This window comes from Calonectris borealis, chromosome 2, assembly GCF_964195595.1.
Source record: "Calonectris borealis chromosome 2, bCalBor7.hap1.2, whole genome shotgun sequence".
Classification (NCBI taxonomy): domain Eukaryota; kingdom Metazoa; phylum Chordata; class Aves; order Procellariiformes; family Procellariidae; genus Calonectris; species Calonectris borealis.
Window position 1 is genome coordinate 75,000,198 of NC_134313.1, and position 19,714 is coordinate 75,019,911.

At 41.5% G+C, this 19,714-nt stretch overlaps 1 protein-coding gene across 3 annotated transcripts in view; it reads right to left on the bottom strand.

Annotated features, from left to right (window-relative positions):
* Positions 1 to 19,714, bottom strand: part of FHOD3 (formin homology 2 domain containing 3) — a 407,490-nt gene that overhangs the window by 57,878 nt on the left and 329,898 nt on the right. For all 3 annotated transcript variants that reach the window (XM_075142372.1, XM_075142371.1, XM_075142373.1), the window contains 3 exons: positions 17,238 to 17,452; positions 10,078 to 10,383; positions 5,802 to 6,691 (listed from right to left, as the gene is read on the bottom strand). In XM_075142372.1, coding sequence (XP_074998473.1) covers positions 5,802 to 6,691; positions 10,078 to 10,383; positions 17,238 to 17,452 — 1,411 coding nt within the window. The remainder of the gene's footprint in view (positions 1 to 5,801; positions 6,692 to 10,077; positions 10,384 to 17,237; positions 17,453 to 19,714) is intronic.

A 19,714-nucleotide genomic window follows, 5' to 3' on the forward strand; every position in this document is an offset into this window, starting at 1 on the left:
TTACGCCCAGCCTACGTTTCATTCTCTCATTGTCCCGTGCTAGAAGGTGTCTTTTTGGCAATTACATATGTCATATACCAGGCAGCTGCAAGAGGAGAGGATTCTGCTCTTCATACTCAGCGATTTTTCTTCCCTCTCCACAGACATGAACTTTGGAAACACGTTTTCTCCCTTTCCCCTTCCTTTGCCCTGTCAGAGATGGGCTGAGGGATGCTGTCAAGCAGAGGAGCGTAGGGAGACGACCAGCACATTGATGCAGGCAAGCACAGACATGCTTCGCTGTGTATAAACCTACGTTTCAGCAAGGCACAGGCTGCAGAGACGTGACTGTGAGCTCCCTGTAGAGCCTGTTACCTGTGAGCTCCCTGTAGAGCCTGTTAACTGGACTGTAGTTAGTGGCTCTGGCAGCAGCAGCCTTAGCACAGATGCACCTCAAAGGGGCAAAGAGAGAGACTAAGCAATCCCTTTTTCCAGGCTGCAATGTGGCAGCCCTTGCAACTGTTCAGAAGAGAGAATCGTCTGTGTTGTCTACAGCAGTAACACCTCTTGCATCTCTTGGGGGTTTGGGGGAAGCCCAGGAGGAGACTCTTATGGCCCCAGCCTCAATCTGTGCTCAGGACTGCTTTTTAGACCACAAAGCTTTGTCCTCCACTTCCTTTCAGTCTGCACCACAGCCACCACTGAGTCAAAAAATGCCCTACTGCCAGGTCTACACGCTGCTTCTGCATTGGAAGAACTGTCTAAATGAATACTTCTGATTTTATCGAAGTACCTCCGGCTGTGGGTCAGCCGGTATTGGGAATGCAGTTACATCGTTACAAAGATGCCTTTTTCTGGCATAGCTCAGCTCCTTGCCTGCAGAGGAGGAGGTATGCCCACCCGTCCCAGCAGCCTGCCCAGCACGTGTGTGGCACCACAGCCCTTCCATCATACCAACATGATTAACATGGTATGATGTAATTGTGAAAGTAATGAGAGGGTTGGTTTTTTTAAACTTAAAAAGAAAAGAACACTTTTGCAGTAAACAGGATAAATTTTTGGAAAGCAAAGATAACATTAGTTTTCAATTTTTATATGTCTGGTCTGTCAGAACTGCTCTCTTCTTAACACCTTAAAAGCATCCCTGAAGCCTTCTTGAACTTTCCCTTCTTTGAGTAAGAGTCCTCTTTTTCTTGGGAGCTACCTGAAGGATTGGAGATGCAGCTTCTCTTTTGAAGGAGCCATTTTTACTTCCAGGGCCATTAATCACATTTTCAGGACCACAGTTAGTGGCCAAGACCACATAAAAACAAGCGGGGTTCACCACAGACTGCTTCCTCTTGAGTCTATATCGCACTAAGCCTTTTTTAAACCACCACTTTTTACCTTGTCCTTCGCAGCACAGAATTACACAGCTCCAGAGAATTTATGCAGAAGGGAAAAGAGTTAATTTTAGGCTTCCCACATGCGGTATGGGTAAGTAAGCCTCAGATATGCAGCTCTGTTTTTAGGCTCCTAAGATTGACAAGAGAGACATATTCATTTGAGGGACATACGATGCTAACCGCTAGGACGACTGCGATTGCAACAGTGCGCTCGCTCCTTAGCAATGCGTTATGAAAGACAGATGAGCTATATAGGGGATGTAAGCACGTAGGTATTTTCCAGAGCTATAACTGCATATGGGGTATAAAAATTTGGGGTAGGTAACTCTTTTCAAAAACAGGGGCAGAAGAGATTTTAAATCCATTCTGGGGATGACGGCTGAGTTACAAAGAAATCCTTCCCAAATAAATAAAAGGATGAAGAAAAGAGAAAGATTTTACTACTATGAACTTTATTACCCTACCACTAGGAAAAGAATTCCTTTTTGTCTGCAATGAAATTGCACATGTGTAAGTGTCTGACTGTTAAAATAAGCTATTAACTTCTATTACAATATTAGGTGACTTCAGACTCTGTTTTGTAAGTTCATTAACAGAGAATGACTTCAAATGCTTGAGGGAACAGTGCACTAGTGCACTTGATTTTATATTTTAATGTTTCAGTATGTAACGTAAGCCCTGAATTGCTGAATATTATATTATTAAATGTAAATACAAAACTAATTATAAAATACAAATATATGAGGTGGTATAACTTGTGGGAAATAAACATTCCTGCAATCTATTGACAATTGCAGTGAATTTAGATCTTTACAAGACCTAACTGGCCACATTCTATTGAAGGCTGGGTAGTCAAGATAGGTTAGTTAAAAACCGTTACCATCCCATAGAAGGTGATCTGTAGTCTGATGAGCACATAGTCTAAAACATGCCTCTTTGCTTTAATTAATACGGGAAGCAGAAAAATTTAAATCGCTTTTCCAGTGGGCATATAAATAAGTAATTATATATGAGCATCGAGTCAGAAATATCTCCTGCATTTAAACTGTATCAGAAGTACAGAAAAAAATGGGCAATCCCTTAATAGCGAGATGGCAATTTTTTTATTTCTATCTCAGTTAGTAAGGATTTAGCACTGGGGTTTTAAAATGGAATCACTCACCTGCCACTGGCTTTGTCCGGGACACATATATATAATCTTTTTCAGAAATTCTGGTCCACATTTATGACTTGCCTTGGCATTTATTCAAATTGCTACAAATGTTTTCCAAAGGAATATGTGTCTAGGCATGTATATACCTACTCACATGTATATTCATGTGAGTATGAAAACACGTTCCTTAATTTTTCACTCCTACTAGTTTATGTCTGGGGGCACATGATGGATCACTATCTCCCACAGCATATAAATGAATCAGCAAAATAATACTTCCAAATGACACGCAGAACCAAGTGGACGGCAGAAAGGCTGAACAACACCAATTGATTCAGTGGTGTCTGTGTGTTTTCATTTCTCTTCACAGAAGAATAAACACTTTGAAGTACTTTGCCAAAATACCTGCTTTGTTTGGCGGAGTGAGAAGGAAAGAAGTTCTAGACTGGCTTGGAGGGGGTACCTGATCACTCTCTTTCTATTCGCAAACAGAATGTTGTGGTCCTCTATTCCAGAAAATAAACACTCTGCAACTAAATAAACACTCTGCTCCATTAACTACAATCAATGTGTGAGTTGTCCAGTGTGGCGTAAGTTTTCCTAAAATCAAGAATCTCCTCTCCCAGCCTCCCCCCACCCAACTCCTATATTATACTCTACAATTTAAAATCCACTTTATTTTATTGCAGTCTATTGTGTTTAATGAAAAACTTCTCATGAGCCAGGAAGTAGCTGTTTATAGCTGTGTGTTGTGGAAATCAGTGAAGGAATTAGAAACTGGACTAAAATTGGTTACAGCTGTATGAAAGAGCATATGCACAATATAGAGCCAAGCACCCCCCCTACACACACTGACTTCGCTTTTCCTCTCATCCTTCTGGACTGCTCCTTTTCCATGCACCTGCTTCCATCTATTGCTATGAAATCTGGAGATTTGACTTTTGATTTGTTGCTCTGTGCTCTTTTTTTCAGCTGAACCAACTGAGCTGTGAGTCAGACTTTACGATATTATAGAATAAACCTGTTTTGGATCGCAGCCATTGGACGCAAGAAACTAGACACAACGGGGAATGTACTCCCTGGAAATAAACCAAGCAGTCTGGAAAAAGCGAGAGCTATCCTAATTTGAGTGCAATCTTCATACCAAACCTCAAGTCTTTTACAGATTCAGTGGTCTGCTTAATTATTCCCACTCTCACTTGATCTAAGGACCATCTCCTACTCTGGAAGATTTGCTGGTATTCACCAAAACCACGCAGGAGTCTCAGAAGTCTGAGTAGACCTCCACTATGGTAATCCTTGGTCACCATTGTCTTCTCTACAGAGACAATGAGACTTCTATGTCTGTGTTATGGGACGGGGTGGAAAGAGAGCCAAAAGTATAACGTCTCATGCAGAGAGCAGTTATTAGTCTCCAAGAGGAAAGCAGTCACCTAAATCATTCCTCAGACTTGCACTAATTTCAAAGAAACCTGCTCACTCATCTTCCAGCCAGAAGCTAAAAGCTGTGCCAAAGCATCAGGCAGCCCAGGCAGGTTTGGGAATCAAGCATGAGGGGAGGGGGGGAAATGGCCAAAGGTAGTTTGGGAACATGCACGGTAAATGACTGAAAAAGTAAACAAGTCAAAATTCCAACAATTTAACATTTTATCGAAAATTTTGGGTGAGAATAAAAGGTTAAGAATCAGCCAGACTGATCCATTACAATACTGGCATTTAGCACAAAGCTAAAGTTTGGAAACGGCAAATATGTCATAATTCCACATTCAATTCGAGGAATTAAATGTTTTATGGATCTAAGAAAACGCTCTCATTCCTTCCATCTACGAACCACCTGTGGCAGATTTGTATTTACAGCGAGAGAGATGAGGAGTAACACGCCACGACGTCACCAGCATTCCTTCCTCAGCAGAAAAGGAATTAGAGAGAGAAATTAATCTCAGCATCGGCCAAATGAACGATCAGCTGAATGTGGTTTTAGAGCTGCTATGCCACACGTTTCAGCTCTACATGCATGTGTGTCACAAAAAATTCAGCTAAGAACAGCAACGGCAGGATCTACACGAGCCATGTATTTATGTACCTGTTGTTTGCTAGGTATTTAATGAGGGGTTTGATTGTTCAAATTGCAATGTTTCCACTTGGCCAAGAAGATCAAGAATGACTATTAGAAAACTTTGAGTTAATAACCCAGACAAGTGACACAGAGAACTTTTACCATAAGACATCCAGTCTCCCCAGATTAAGAGCAAACAATAATATATATGATACATAATATATAACAACTTTTGCCAGCCAAAGTGAAGTAAAATATTCAAGGTACTGATTGGGTTTTATGTCACTATAAAACATATAGGCATACATAGAAAACGCACAAGACGTTTATTTATTTTAAGTAAGAGAGATGGACATCTTTTACTAGCATTTTAACTGGAAAAAAACATTGTTTCCCTGATACCAATTATTCTGCTTAGAAGCATAAGAGTTTATGTAGCCATGAAAAACAAATGTTCACGCTAGTAACTTTTTTAATGCTACTTCAAATTCCTACTAAATTTAACTATAAAAGACTTCCCTTTGTTGTTGAGTTTAATGTTAAACAGCCATGCCACCAGCCTTTTATTTTATTTATTTTATAACAATGCTCCTAAGGAAGAGGGAATCCTAGCTACAGAGGTATTTCCTGTGCCAGCTTCTATCCTAAAATTTGTATAGCCACATTGTACAAATTAAGGATTTAAAATAGGCCTGTTCACCAGTATAAAACAAAAACCCAACACCCCTGCAAAATTTAGCTGTAAACTTGGTCCAGCTGATAAATCGATCCTTCAGAACAAAGCACACGTGTAGGCTTTCTGCAGCAGATCCAGTTTGATATTTTAACCTTTCTTCATAACTATTAGGAAGATATTACCAAGTGAAGAACTGTCAAATACACAAATATGAATCATCACACTGTGACCTTTATATGAATGTAACAGAAAATATTTCAGATTTCAATACCTAGTTTGGCATTCAGCTACGAACAACCTAATGTAAAATTTGTTGGTTTTCCCCACCTGAAGTGATATCCCAAAACCGAGAGACCTGAAATAAGAGGGCAACACCACCCTAGCCTCATCTCCTAGTTTCAGGCCATGGAATATGTTCCATCATAGGCCAAGTTAGAAACACATCCAGTAATTTCCACTGTTTTCTTATAAGCAGCATAAATCACCTAGATCTAAGTCAGAATGAATACCAATACAATAGCAAAATAATAGCAAGCTGAATACGAGTTGTACCTTTGTGACAGGCAGTTCCTTGGATTTAGACTCAAAGAGATGCTCCAGTTTGGAAGTGTCCACCTTAATGGGTTCCAGTTTCGACCACAGGAATTCTCTGCAGCGTTTGTTGTTTTTACACTGCCACTCAAATGGCCGTACCTCGTTCCAAAACAGACGGATGGTTTTCTTCTTCTTTATAAATGCTGGCTGACCCCTAGAAACCTGGGGTGACCCTAAACCCTGAGGAGTGCTGAACAGCGGAGGAGGAGCCAATAAATTAGCAGAGGGTGGAGGTGGAGGCGGACATCCAAACAGCGGGGGAGGTGGTGGAGGAGGCAAACCCAGAAAAGAAGGTGGAGGTGGAGGAGGGGGAACAAGGGAGTCCCCAGGACCCATATCCATGTCCAACACATCTACATCATCCTCCTCCCCCAAGTCTGTAAAATCCATGTCTTTGATTTTAAGTTCTCTAGGATTAGCCATGAGCTGATCCCAGATGTAGTCAGATTCCTTCTTTGGCTGTGCTGGTGTTTTCTCGGGGACCTGTTCACTGATTTCATCTTCAGGCATGGCTGTCCCCTTGGCCAGCTCACCACTGTTGAATTTTTCCGCAAAGGCTTTCACGCTGCCTTGGTTGTCCAGATTTCCGATCTCCATCTTTTTGACACTTTCATCTTTGGCCTGCTTCGTGGCCTGAAGGATAGAGATCCTACTGGCTAGGCTAGTGAGTGACTCCTCGCTTTCCTCCGTCTCCTTCTTTTCCTCCTTCGCCTCCAGCTCCTTCTCCTCTTCATCCTTGGGCTTTTTGTTATGCGCATACAACATGTCCAGCATAAACCGCTTGTTGTTGAGGATGTTGCTGCACTGCTCATTCACACCAGCATCCTGAATGGTCTGCGACCATGGACCTGCAATCACACACACACAGATGGGAAGAGTCAAGGGGAGGGAGCCAGAGCACCAAGAACACTCTTCAACCCATCAGAAAAAATTTGGGGATCACATGCACAATTAGTCTGACACTGGGCAAGCGGTAGCTTTGAAAATTTTGAAATCAGTGACAATGCTGATATATGGCCCAATCTTGATGGGCTGGGAGTAATTCTCAAAAAAGGAATGGGAGCAGAAAATGATCAGTACAGCTCAGAAGGGACTATGTAACTGTCAGGATTTCGAGGTTCAGGTTTCTCCTGAAATCTGTCAGGTTTCACTTTGTACTTACTACCCCTATTCATTTTATACAGTGCATAAATGCTCAGAATTTTTAGTAACCCGGAATGGGGCTTAAATATCATGACAATGGCACAAAATAGGTTATCGTTCTACTTTTCACCTGGCCATAAACTGGAACCACCCCAGGAAAACTTCCTTATAAAAGAGATCTTCCCTGCCTGATGTCAAGGTCAACATGTAACTGCTTACTCCTCCTCCTCCTCCCTCCCTTCTGGCTAGGGGAGGACAGTTTTCACACCTGGCTGTTCCTCAGACCTCCCGGCTGGGTTCCCAGGCCATCTTTACAACACGGGCTATTTGAATCCCAGAACAGGCTGCATACCCAGCATACAGCTCTCAGGGCAACTCAGTGAGTATAAGCATCAGCAAGATTTTTAAAGTTATTTCTAGGAATATGAGCACCTTTATAAAAGGTTTTTGGAAATGCTGCTCATCAACCATTGTTACCCTCCCTGTAATATATGACGGCATTGAAAGCCTAATGGCCTTCCCACATCACCATCATTTAACATGTCACTGTAATGAAGCTTAAAGATTTTCTTTTATACCTGTCAGTTGACCTTTCTCTTAAACTTCCATTTTATCTTTGTTTCTCCCCTTATGCTCCCACCTTTTTCAATACTTTAGAGATTTAAACATCTTTTACGGCCTCCTTCATCAACACAGTTGTTTTCTTATCACGACATCTAGCCCCATGCTCTGAGAAGGTGTCCCCTTGGTGAGAATCACATCCAGGGTCCCACAACTCCCCCCCGCCCCTTTAAACTAACACCATGTTAAAATGTAGGACAGGTCTCACAGCACAAAGCATATGGACAGAAATTACTCTGACTTCTATTCAGATCACCCTCTAAACCACATTTTAAAATGAGTCCAGAGGTTTAACTCCAGACAAAAGAAAGAGTTTTTTTCAGCAATGGACACAACCTCCAAAACTGTTTCCTTCTACCTTCCTGCAGGAGGCTTGACTGCTTCCATTATCTGTTTATTTTTCCTCAGACTTTATCCATGGGATTGCTTTCTCACCAAGATTTGTCACCTGAGGTAGTCTCTCAGATTTGTCTCTGAGGTAGTTTCACTCCTTCCCCACACCATAGATTTTACCCAGCTGAGCCCCCCCAGAGGATTTCCACTTACTCCCAGCCTTTCCTTCAAAGATGTTCAAGATTGCTCCCAGGATCCCTTCTATAAATCCCACATGACCTACCTGCTCCCAGTTTCACCAGCTGGGATCCTCCAGGATTTAATCGCTTTGCAAAACCGCTCATCAAAATTGCCCCAGACACAATCTCTAATTTGGGCTCCCCAAGTCTCCCTCCGTCCGCCCTAGCTGATCAAAGATTATTGCTGTGAAGACTCTTGCTACCTTGGTGGCCTCTTCCTCCCTCCTCTCCACAGGTAAAACTTCGAAATACCATCGGAGAAACATGACTTGTTGGAAGTCAAATTTAGCAGGATGTGTTAATGAAGGAGGAGCCAAGACCAAAGGCTTTATTCGTTTGACCTTAATGCATCTGGGCAGAACCAATGGGCCACCTCATGAATGGCAAACTGCTTGTTGGGAATGTGAGAAGCGCTCTCGCTTGCTTTCCGAATCTCCTCACCTACTAGAGAGCAAACAACTCGCTACATGAGACCTCCTACATACCACAACCTAATAAACCTTTGGTCTACTGGTAAAGTAGGTCAATTTTAAGATGTTGATTTTTCGGTAACAGGATACATTTCTTACCTTTTAACAAAACGTACATAAGCACTTTAATTAGAGTGGTAACAGGCTGGTAAGAGACAAGATGAGGGAAAAAAACCTGTAACCTGTTCTCCCTTACTTGCACTTGGACTATCTTGGACTATGCCACAGTCTAACAAAATCCTTCATCTGTCCTACTTCCCCTCCCTTTCCTACATATATATCCATCTACATTCTTTAAGAGTACAATAGCATTCTAAGTAACTCAATCTTGGTGCTGGTTGAAAAGAAGATAGCTCTTAAATTTAGAATAAAAATTAACTTAACGCTTCCCAGAAAAAAATACGTAATAGGGTTTAAACATGAACAGTACAATCTGACAGTTTATCTCTGTGAGGTAATCCTTGTGATTCAGTGTCATCTCTCTTCTTTCAGGAAAGAGCAAGACTATTTCACACTGTGAAGCAATTTTTGTTTTCTTATCTAGAATTTAGAAAACTTAGGACAGTGCACTCCCCTGTTCAGCCCTAAGAAGACTTGGAAACCAAATGCCCTAATTACATTTTATTCCTTTACCTCCCTATAAAAAAGTAGAAAAGAGTAATTAATCAATGAAGGTCAAAATCTGACTCTTACTCCCCTACCTGGGCTGCGTGTCAAGCTCTGGTTGTCATTATCTCTCCAGGAATAAAACTGGTTCTTAAGGTGTTTTTCAGGCTGGGGTCCCCTTTACAGGTGCCTGGTGGTATATCTGACCAGAACGACTGGTCGCTACAGAACTGGTTTTTTCCAGTTTCCTTTTCATGTGCCTCCTCCACACGAGCTAAGGATGGCCACAGCCCAGACCTATCTTCAGCAGCTCCTATGTATCTCTCTCTGCTTTCTGAAGAGGTCTAACCAAGACAGGAAATTGGAGGGAAGGAACAAACATCCCAGTCCTCATTGCTCTTCCTCTTCCACTAAAAGCTAATAGATGAGAAAAGGTATCTGGAATCTCATGACAAATCGTATCAACAGGGCCCTTCCTCTCATTGTTTTATGTGTAGAAAACCCAAATAAATTCTCTGGGAGCTAGAGATGCAAGTCACTGCAACATGATGATTCAATAGTTAATACATTAATCTTAGGGGAAGAAAATGGCCTCGAGTCAAAGGAAACCTAATTTGATCACAGCCTTACTGTTCCTCAAACATAGAAACCCCATCAAAGTCTGTGGATTTCCAAGCAGAGAATGGAAACAGATTTGGCCAGGGTGATGGAAGTCTTAGACAGGCACAAAGGATTTGTTAGCTAATTAACACAACAGAGCTGCTAATTTAACATTTTTTTTTCCACCAGAAACCCTTCATTATTGAAAAAGCTTCACTTTACCAGTTTCATTGTCACTGGTTAACTTGTCCTCTCTCTCTTCCCTCTCTAAAGTGCTGCTTGCTGAGGATATGCTGGATGCAGAGCAGTTGTCTTTTTCATTCAATTCCTCATTCTGCCTCTCTTTTTCACTGAGTATTGCACTTTCTTCTGGCTCTCTCTCTGGTCCTTGCTCCACCTCACTCTCTGGTCCCACCTCTGTAGCCTCTATTTCCTTGGGTGTCTCCGTTCCCTGCTCGGCCTCAGCCTCAGCCTCCTGCTCTGGTTCTGGTTCTGTTTCTGTCTCTGGTTCGGGTTCACTGGCACTCACTGGCGGAGAGAACAATGGGAGAAAGAGATTCACTTAATGACGGAGTCGTCTCAGGCTCACCCCTCTAAACGAGAGCAATGTGAAAGTTGTACAAGTGCCTTATGGAAAGAACATAAAAAGCAAGTCCACGGCATGCTGAACATTAGGAGCAACAGACTGATGAATGTTGTGCGACGACAGCATTGCACGTGAGAGTGGCCTGGCAAACCCCCTCACTTGCTGTCTGGAGCCAGCCCACTGTTTTCATACATACTTCCACAGCTGGAGGGTTGGACTCGCATAAGGTTTTGAACGAATCCGCAGAAAATAGGCATCCCACCTGAGCATGACATTGACAACTCAGTGCCCAGACAGAGCCAGGAAGGAAGAGATCTTTTAAAAAACAAAAAGGAGGGAGATTGTGGCTTTCGGTTGAATTTTCTTTGGGTTCTGGAAGAATTCTTTTTTCATCTGATGAGGAACACTTCAACGAAAAAATACAGGTATTAGTTTTATTAACACAGTTGAATGGCACAGACTGGAAATGGCACTGTCACACATTTGGCTGACAAAAACCATATGTTTTTTTCATGCACATTTGCTTCAGAATAGCCACTTCAAAACTGAATAAGGTTTCCAACTGCTTGGCATATGGCACAAATTTAGCTTCCAATTAGCTGGCATATGGCATATGATGAGCTTTTTTTATCAGTTGGCACACGGCAAACGCTGTTGATAGTACACTTGGTTTCTTCTTCCCTGCTTTATCACTGACAGTGAAATTCATTCATTCACCTTTACGGTTTTTAGCTAAACCAGCAGATTTTCACATGCAAATATTCTCTGCATGCTGCAAAGAAACTGAAGAGCATCCACACATATTCACATCAAGCAGCTCACAATTTTCTGAAAACTGAAAAGGCCATGCAAGAGTGATGAAAATGGGCATGCATGTTAGTTCTGCATACTCCCCAAATTCCCTCTGTACTAAATCTTGTGTTGGGTGGCTGAACTACAATGACCAAGTAATACTTGTTTTTTCCCTCTGATAACTACCTTTCTTTACAATATTGCAAAAGAGCCTTCTGGACTTGTCATGGTCTTTGGATCGCATGATATACGATGAGACTTTCTTCAAGAACTACATGAATCTTTGAAGGAAAAAAAGTATCGCACTGGAATGCAATCCAAACATATTAGTCCTCTAGGGAGCAGGTAAATAGATTTATCCTGAGAAAGTATAAGCCAAAATAGTGAAGGTCACAATGTTTTCCTAAGACTATTTCATGTTGCGTGCCTATCCTATCTTCTGAGACATCCACACAAAGAATAATGATTTCTAACAACGCCTGTGCCTATCTTTACAATAACACGTTTTTAAACTAGCTTTCAGTAATGCATCTCCAGTGCCACGCTATTCCACTTCATTTCATATAATTTAAGTGTACAAAACTGCAAATGATTTTTTTGCCACTGATTTCATTGGAGCTAAGCTTCTATAGTTTCACAATTGATTTTAAATGTGTAGTTAGTTAAATAACCAGACATGCATATATAATACATTTATATAACAGAAATGTACACATAGTATGTTTAATATATAGCCCACACTCACTCAAATCCCTCTAAGATGTTTTAAAACACTCCCAGTTAGAAGCTTACTCTTCTCCTTCTTCTATACAGACAGCATCTAAAAGTCTAATATTAGATATACGAGCAGCTCTGCACATGCCTTGTCTCTCTAAATGTACCTTACCTATGACTGTATGCTGGACGCTGCCTACAAGAGAACCAAAATTATAGAGAGCTGGCAAGAAGTTGGCAGATACTCTGAATCCCAGTGCTGTGTTTCTGACCACAGCTGTCAGTGTGTAGGTATAGTACAAGAGCACTTTAAAGTCAAGCCAAAATCTGAATATAACTGACATGCAAGCTTAGGAATCCTTCAGGAGTTCCTGGAACTAACATGGTACTGTAGCATGAAAGACTCCGAGCTTGCCATGCTGCAATGGTCCATACATACAAATGTCATCAATTCATCATCGCTTCATATGAATTTTAGATGTTTCTCTATAGAACAAAAGCTGTCACACAATAACCAAAAAGGTCAACTCCAACAGCTCAGGTGGAGAAAGAAGCTGACTAAAACATGGTCAGGACTGCTAATGCTTATGGCACCTTTGTCATCATGAAGCTACACGGAAGTTTCAATAGGATAAAATTAGGGGAGACTCTTCAAACAAGAAATATTCCACACATACCAGAAAGATGCAGTATCTTAGCTGAATCTAATATCTAACAAAGAGTAAAGAGCAATATACTGACACAGGCTGCTTTTTTGAGTTCAAGAACTATCAAAATCTAAGCACTTCTAGAGCAAAACAGGGCTAATGTTGACACTCATTTTGACAGTCTCTCTCTCTCTTTAGGGATAATATCAAACAATCCACCAATAACCCAAATAACTTATGAATAGTGAGCTAAGTCCAGTAGTGCTTCCCTTAAAAAGCAGTTAAAGAATCAAATCTGTCAGCAAACACTAGCCAGAGAACAAAGCCAGCAAACTAGACATGTGCCCATCACTTGCAGTTCCATCGTGTAATCCATTGGGCTGACATTGGTGAGAACTTCTAAAGATGTCAAAAAATACGATTCTCAGTGAATACTTGGTGGTGGCCTATTTGAAATGAGGTGGAACTTTCAGTCCCATATCTACTGGATCAATTTTCACACCAGACAAAACACTACTCTAAGTGGCAACCTTGCAGGTGGCAACTAAGTTAAATAACTGTCTTCAGACTTCTGCTGGTGGAGAGCGTGAAGACTCAGGGAAGCAAGCGTGGTCATATCAAAAAGCATCAACAGCAAAGAAGGCATTTCTGAGACATTAAGAAGTGTGATGCCATTATAAGCAACATACTTTATTTTTTTTTAAAAACCCAATCCTTACACATACACAGTTCTTAAAACCTAAACTGGGATTGCGAGATTCAGTACTAGAGGTAATCTCTTTTCACTTGCATATGCTATTTTTCACATTTCTCTCAAGGCTTAGCTTCCCCGTCCCCTCCCCCCGCCATTAAAACAAATGGGAGACTTGTGGTCTTTAAATGAGCAGAAGTTTGACTTGCAATTGGATTAATCAGGAGGAGGAAAACTGAATGTGGCTTTAAGGACTAATTTTTGAGTCATATGCCCACTTCTTTTTCTGCCAGAACTTAATCTCTAAAAATGTATTATTGGAAAAAAATGCGAACACTTCTCGGAAGAATGAAATCTCCCAAAGAAGCTGTGTAGCCTCATCACTAAAAGAGACAGTAGCAGGGTTCCTCAATGAATGCGTAAGGATTTTGTCGTTTTGAGAGATGGTGTAACCTCTATCTTCCGACACTTTCGAGACTTGGCCACGTAAAGCCCTAGCAACTTGATCTGCTATGATCTGATCGGATGTTGGCAACAGCCCTCTTTTGAGTGAGAGGTTAGAGAGGACAGCAAGGGGCTCCCTTCTGAAAAACATGGCTACAAACTTGTAATACTATACAGGGACATGGAGGGAAACGACTTTTCTTTCAATACTCAAGTATAAATGAACTCTGAAGCAGACATAAGATGTCATATCCTTAGTACCTGCTGATAAGACCCCAACCCCCCAGTCCTATAAGACCTCAGAGAGAACAAACATCCCTCTGAGCCCACATCTAATCCCCCGCCAGGGTAATAGATTAGGCAACCGCATCTTCATCTATTTTCTCTGCTCTTTTCTTGGAGCTGGGAGATACATACACTAAGTGTCTCTTGAGGATGCATACAGTAAGTCTGAAGACAGCTACACCTACCCAAGCCCTCTTGGTTCAATTGTTCGGGCATCGCTTAAAGTTCTTGGTTGTTATCTCCCTTCAGTTCCTCCAGCACAGGATTCCTCTTTGCTGTGAATTCAGCAGGAACTCTCTCTCTTTCTTCACCCCCATCCCAATCTTTTTGTCCCATTCCTTGTGATGGTAAAAACTAGCACAGAGTGATCACCAGTAGGGAACTTGCTCTTTCTTCCTCAAGTCAGAAATGATCTTTCTTTGTCCCCCATCCCAGCTCCTCCTCTGACTTTCTGTACCATAATTCCTTTGGCCTCACTGCTTCCTCATGCTCTGGTCCTTCTCCATGTGCCGAGATGCTTTCACCAGTCATACTTAAGGCAGTATTTGAACCTTGTTCAGCTACTAATATGTTCAGAGGGTTTCCTACTGTCCAAAATGTGCACTTGGGTTGGCCTGCTTAATTCCGCAAGTGCTAAAAAAGCTGCTCTTCTCAGAGAAGGGTTCATCTCCAACTCCTTTGTGGATTGACTTCAGAGATGTCTTAGTTATTGTTGCTCTCCTTTACTGCACACATGCACTTCATAAAATATTCTCCAATGAAATTACAAAAGAGGAAGTAGCTGCTCTGAAAAAAAATATTAAGTTCCATTTTGCAGTTATGGGACTGCCTTCATTTCCTCTGAATGCCATACCCCAAGTTTTACAAGAGTAAGTCTTACAAGACTTGATTACTTTAGTGGAACCAATTGTTTTATATGAGAAAACACTTCAGCTCAGTAAGTCCAGATTTTTATATTGGGTAAAGATACTGCGACGTTTCACAGCATGGGACAAAGTTCCACAGACAAAATCCATTTCCTTCTTTAGCTCAGTAGATACTGGATGGCCAAAGGATACTTCAGCACAAACGGCATAAAATAAATCTGCCTCCGAAAATCACTTATTGTTTTGCTAGTAGAGGAACACACTTCCCGTTTGACTTCAGGTTCTGAATTCTGCAGACGAATATCACACATCCATTAACACCGTTCCTGCAGAATCTTTGGAGGGTCCTATGCACAGAACCGAGGAAGTGCTTTCCTTCTGCAGTTTTATCCTTGCTTGGGAAGACGGTGACCCCCTTGTTCAAAGCAACTGCTTGGGGTGCAAGTAATCTGGGTTCTGTCCACGGCTCTATTTCAGCTTTCCTACAACAGGCTTAAGCAAGTTAATGCCTCAGTTTCTCTATCTATTAAGTGGCATTCATAACATTTCCTAAGGACAGTAAAAGTTGAGATTTTAATTCATTATGGAGCATAAAGAACTCAAATAATAGTTTAGAGGCCATGGCACAAAATCTATAAATAAGCCTGCCAGCTGTTGGCTGATATCCAATAATCTGGCCACCTCCAGATGAGAGAGCCTGCCTTGCCAACATGCTCATTACTTCATATGACCTTTCCAATGCTTTTAGAAGGCCTGAAACAGCAGTCCTTCCTCATGCACAGCTCCCACTGAAGTACGCAGATTTCAGGCCCCTGTTCTGGCGCTGTCCGGGCCATCTGCCTGCAGCTGCCCTTGGCTGGAGGCTTACCCTGCCCCATCCATACGTTCTCTCCTTGCAGTCCATTTGCCAGGCTGCCAGGTGCCCTCTGATGCCTACTGATATTGCCAGGAGTTTTAGTAGAGACGTCCTGCCTACCCACGTGTTGATAGCTTTGCCATATTCTGGCTGCCTGAAGCTGCCCTGTACACCTGCTCTCAATGTATTCTCCAAATGGATTGTGCTGCTCCATTTCATGCCGCAATTTTTTTTTAATGCTTCCAGGAGAAATATGTTAAAATAATCATCATAAAAGAGATACTTGCTCCCTACCCAGGTCTGAAATCCTAATGGTGGAAAAATCCAGCTTATTTGCTCTAAAAGCAATATTGCACTCAAAAAAATGGGCATCTGGATGTTTCTGAATATCAGTGTTACAGGAAAATATCTATGTTTTTTAAGTTCAAATGATTCCACTGAGCCCTCTAAGGTGCCAGACAAGAAAACTGGGAATACAATTGGGAAAATACATAAACCTAAATTAAATAAACTTCACCTACTTAGTACGGTGAGGATAAACATATGCAACATTCAGTATTTGTAACTTTTTTCTTAAATTGCCTTGCTTTATAGCATGCTACCAGCCATAACACTCCATAAAACCAAGCAGTGCAAGTTACAAATGCATTAATCACCAATAGCACATAGCAGGAAATCAAATAAAATAAAAATGAATGATGGCGATAATTCACCCTCAACATGCATTCTAGCTCCCAATGTTAATGCAACATCATGTGGCGCAAATATAAATCTGTATGGTGGGTGTTTTTTTGAGGACTGAAGGAGGGGTATGTGATGCAAGTGGCAGAATGACGTGCACACACAAAAAATATTGCTTTGTACACCAATAAATTATATGACAGCAAACCAACCGTGGAAACACTAATTATACTTTCCTTTTTACTAATTGTCTGTGGTCTCTTTTAAGTCCTTTACTGCTCGTGCTACAATTTTAAGAGTTTTTGTTGGTGTTAAAAATAACCAACACACCCTCCCTGCCTTCAATTCAAGACCTTTTCTGTTTGTCCCATTCAGCCTGTGCTCTGCTGGAAGGTTATTATAATCTTGGCATTCATCTGTTGCATTTCTTTCAGAGAAACCACATAAGCAAAATCTGTTGGCAGGAATATTGTTGGTTTAGTATTCAGTAACTTCTAATATACAAGGAACATGATGCTAAAATTAAGACCCTCTGTATGCTGTATTTTCCAATTATTCCGTTCTAATAGCAACAGACAATGATAATATAAATCATAGCAACAATTAGCAGTGTATTCTTTGCTTGAATAGACTAGAAGACATCCAAATCTATGGAAAAAAAGAGGAAATTTAGGAAGACAGCATGAAACAACATAATAAGACCCTTTACTTTGGCACCTCAGAGGTTATATTCTTGCACTCATGCATCAAAAATCACTGCTAGCCCGAGAAAAACTGTGATAAAACCACGGCTCTTTCCCCTGCCCTCCTTTTCACTTACCTTCTGAGGGCTGAGGGGTCCCACAAGGGGTGGAGGGGGTCTTCAGCTCTTCCTGGGACTCTATGGATGCTGGGCTGACGCACTTGGGTACAGGCGAGGATGGGGCTGAAGGAGATCTCAGGTTCAAGGACAGCTCACTTCTGCCTCGGCTTACGCTCCGACTCTTCAGCTCCTTCTCATACTCCTCCGCTGCCAACCTCTCCAAGTATTTGTATCTGAAAGTTAAATTCCAGAGGGTTTCCGTAAAGAAAAAGAAGTCTGTGGCTGATGCTTGTTTATGGATGAAACACCTGCAGAGAAAGAGCTGACTTCCTGACACAAGGGGTACAGCACTAAACTGCCTGCCTGGTCAACCTGCCAAAAAACGCACACCAAAGCAAAGACTATTGCCCTGAAAAACATTAAATTGCTCATGACAAAACAAAAGCAAAAACCAGCAGAGTTATAGAGTCCTTAGATACAGTCTCGTGTCTGCATAGTCCTTCTCCTTTTGGAAGCATTTTTCTGTCCTCCTTTTCACCCTCCTCCTTCACCTCCTCGTCCTCCTCCCAGCCCTCCCTCTCCCAAAACTAAAACGAGAGGAAAAAAAAAAACAAAAGAAAAAAAAAAAACCACCTCCAAAGCCAGAGCCCTTTAATACTGATGCAAATAGCCAAAGTCTGGACTTGCTGCAAGGAGAGGAAAACGGTTCAGTGCAGCAGACAAAAACAGATCTCCCTGAAAACAATACCAATAATAAATGTTTGGATTGATTATCTGAAGTCTCTGAACCTGCTTCTATTTGCTCTGAGAGCAATGCACTGGAATTCACTTTGTTCTCTCCAGAGTCTACAATGGAAAGTTTTCTTTTTTTTATTCTAAAAAATTTCTCTGCCGGACTCAGACATCCAATAGCTTGGACCTGACGTCACATGTAGTTTATTCATCAAAGTCACTTTAAAAGAACAAAGATACATCTGTTTTGCATTTTAGGCAGGCAGAACTCACTAACTGTTTATTAAGACCAGCTACCAATCATATTCTTCATAGTGTGCTTTATACATTTCGACCAAAATAACTTTGAAATATGTGCCTCTTCCAGATGTCTGCTAATTTTATCCACCATTATTTGCTAAGGAATAAATTCATGGATACAGCTGGATCGGGCTTTAGACTGTTTGTCTTACCCACAAGTGAACTGTTAAACAGGTTAATCAAGACTACTGCTTATGTCCCCCCAACACTGTGGTCATCCTCCTGTAACCCACTGTTGTAAACACTTCATAACAGGGAACACCTCTCCTCCCCCCTTCTGCCTCACTGACAGCCCAAATTAGTGTACAAGGGTGCATTAAAAGCAGGCAGGGTAAAGAAGTCAGCCATATGTGGTAACAAACATGCTTAGTACATATGGTAGCCACACACGCATGCATGTTTGCAAACATCCATATAGAGCATAGAAACGTGTCTTTGAAGAGCAGTCCTTGTGTTTTCAGGGGCAATTTGCTTTATTGCAAGCAGCAATAATGAAGAACAAACTCATTTTCTTTTATTCCTCTAGAGGTATGCACAGGCTTTGAACAAGTTCTGCAAGAAAAAGAACCCCTACAGACTCTGGATGAAAATATAACAAGCCACATACTTGTATGGTTATAAAATAGGAACTGTTTACAGTTCTTACATGAAGCCAATTCTCGAGAATGATTTTTGCCTTTTCAATAGAGGAGAAAGCCTTTCGCTGGCATTAGCATAATGGTTTGTTACAGTTCATGGAGCCAGTCTTTCTTTTGACGTTGGTCACTTACGTATTGCGCCTTCCGCCTCCTCACAAGTAAAGCAGATGGGACTTCAGACTCATAAAGAGCCATTCAGATTGATCACTTAGCTCAAACAGGTACAGCCCAGCTGGCTGCCGCCGAGGAGGGTTTTGCAGTTTGCCAACAGACTACAACAAAGATCTGGATGGATCCTTCTGTAACCGGGGGAGCTACAATGTTTTATTGTCCTCAGCTCTTTTTCAGCTGCTTTAACATTTTAGCTTCTGTAGCTGTGCACTGCACAGCCAACCAGCAAAGCAGAGGACTACCATCAAGATGTGCCTTCTCAAAACGTATCTGTTCATCATACCGAAAGAAAAAAGGGAACCAGAACAGCAGTTCTCATGGCAGCACATCAGCATAACTAGTTATCAATGGGAAGCCTAATAAGCAGATATAGCCATTTAACCGAGAAATGAAAATCATTCAAGAATCAGTTATTAACACTTCACACTTGATAAGTGACATTTATTTAGATTATTTTTTATTTCTGCCCAATGTCTTAACAATGAATGAATGCCAGCATCAAATACACAAGGTCTCATGAAGACCAAAATCTGAAGGAGTTGAAAGGATTACCTACCATCCCTCTGCTGCAATCAGTTCCTTCACTACAGGATTGACACATTGGCTCTGTATATACTGCCATATTCCTTTAAATCATGGAAACCTGCAGACATC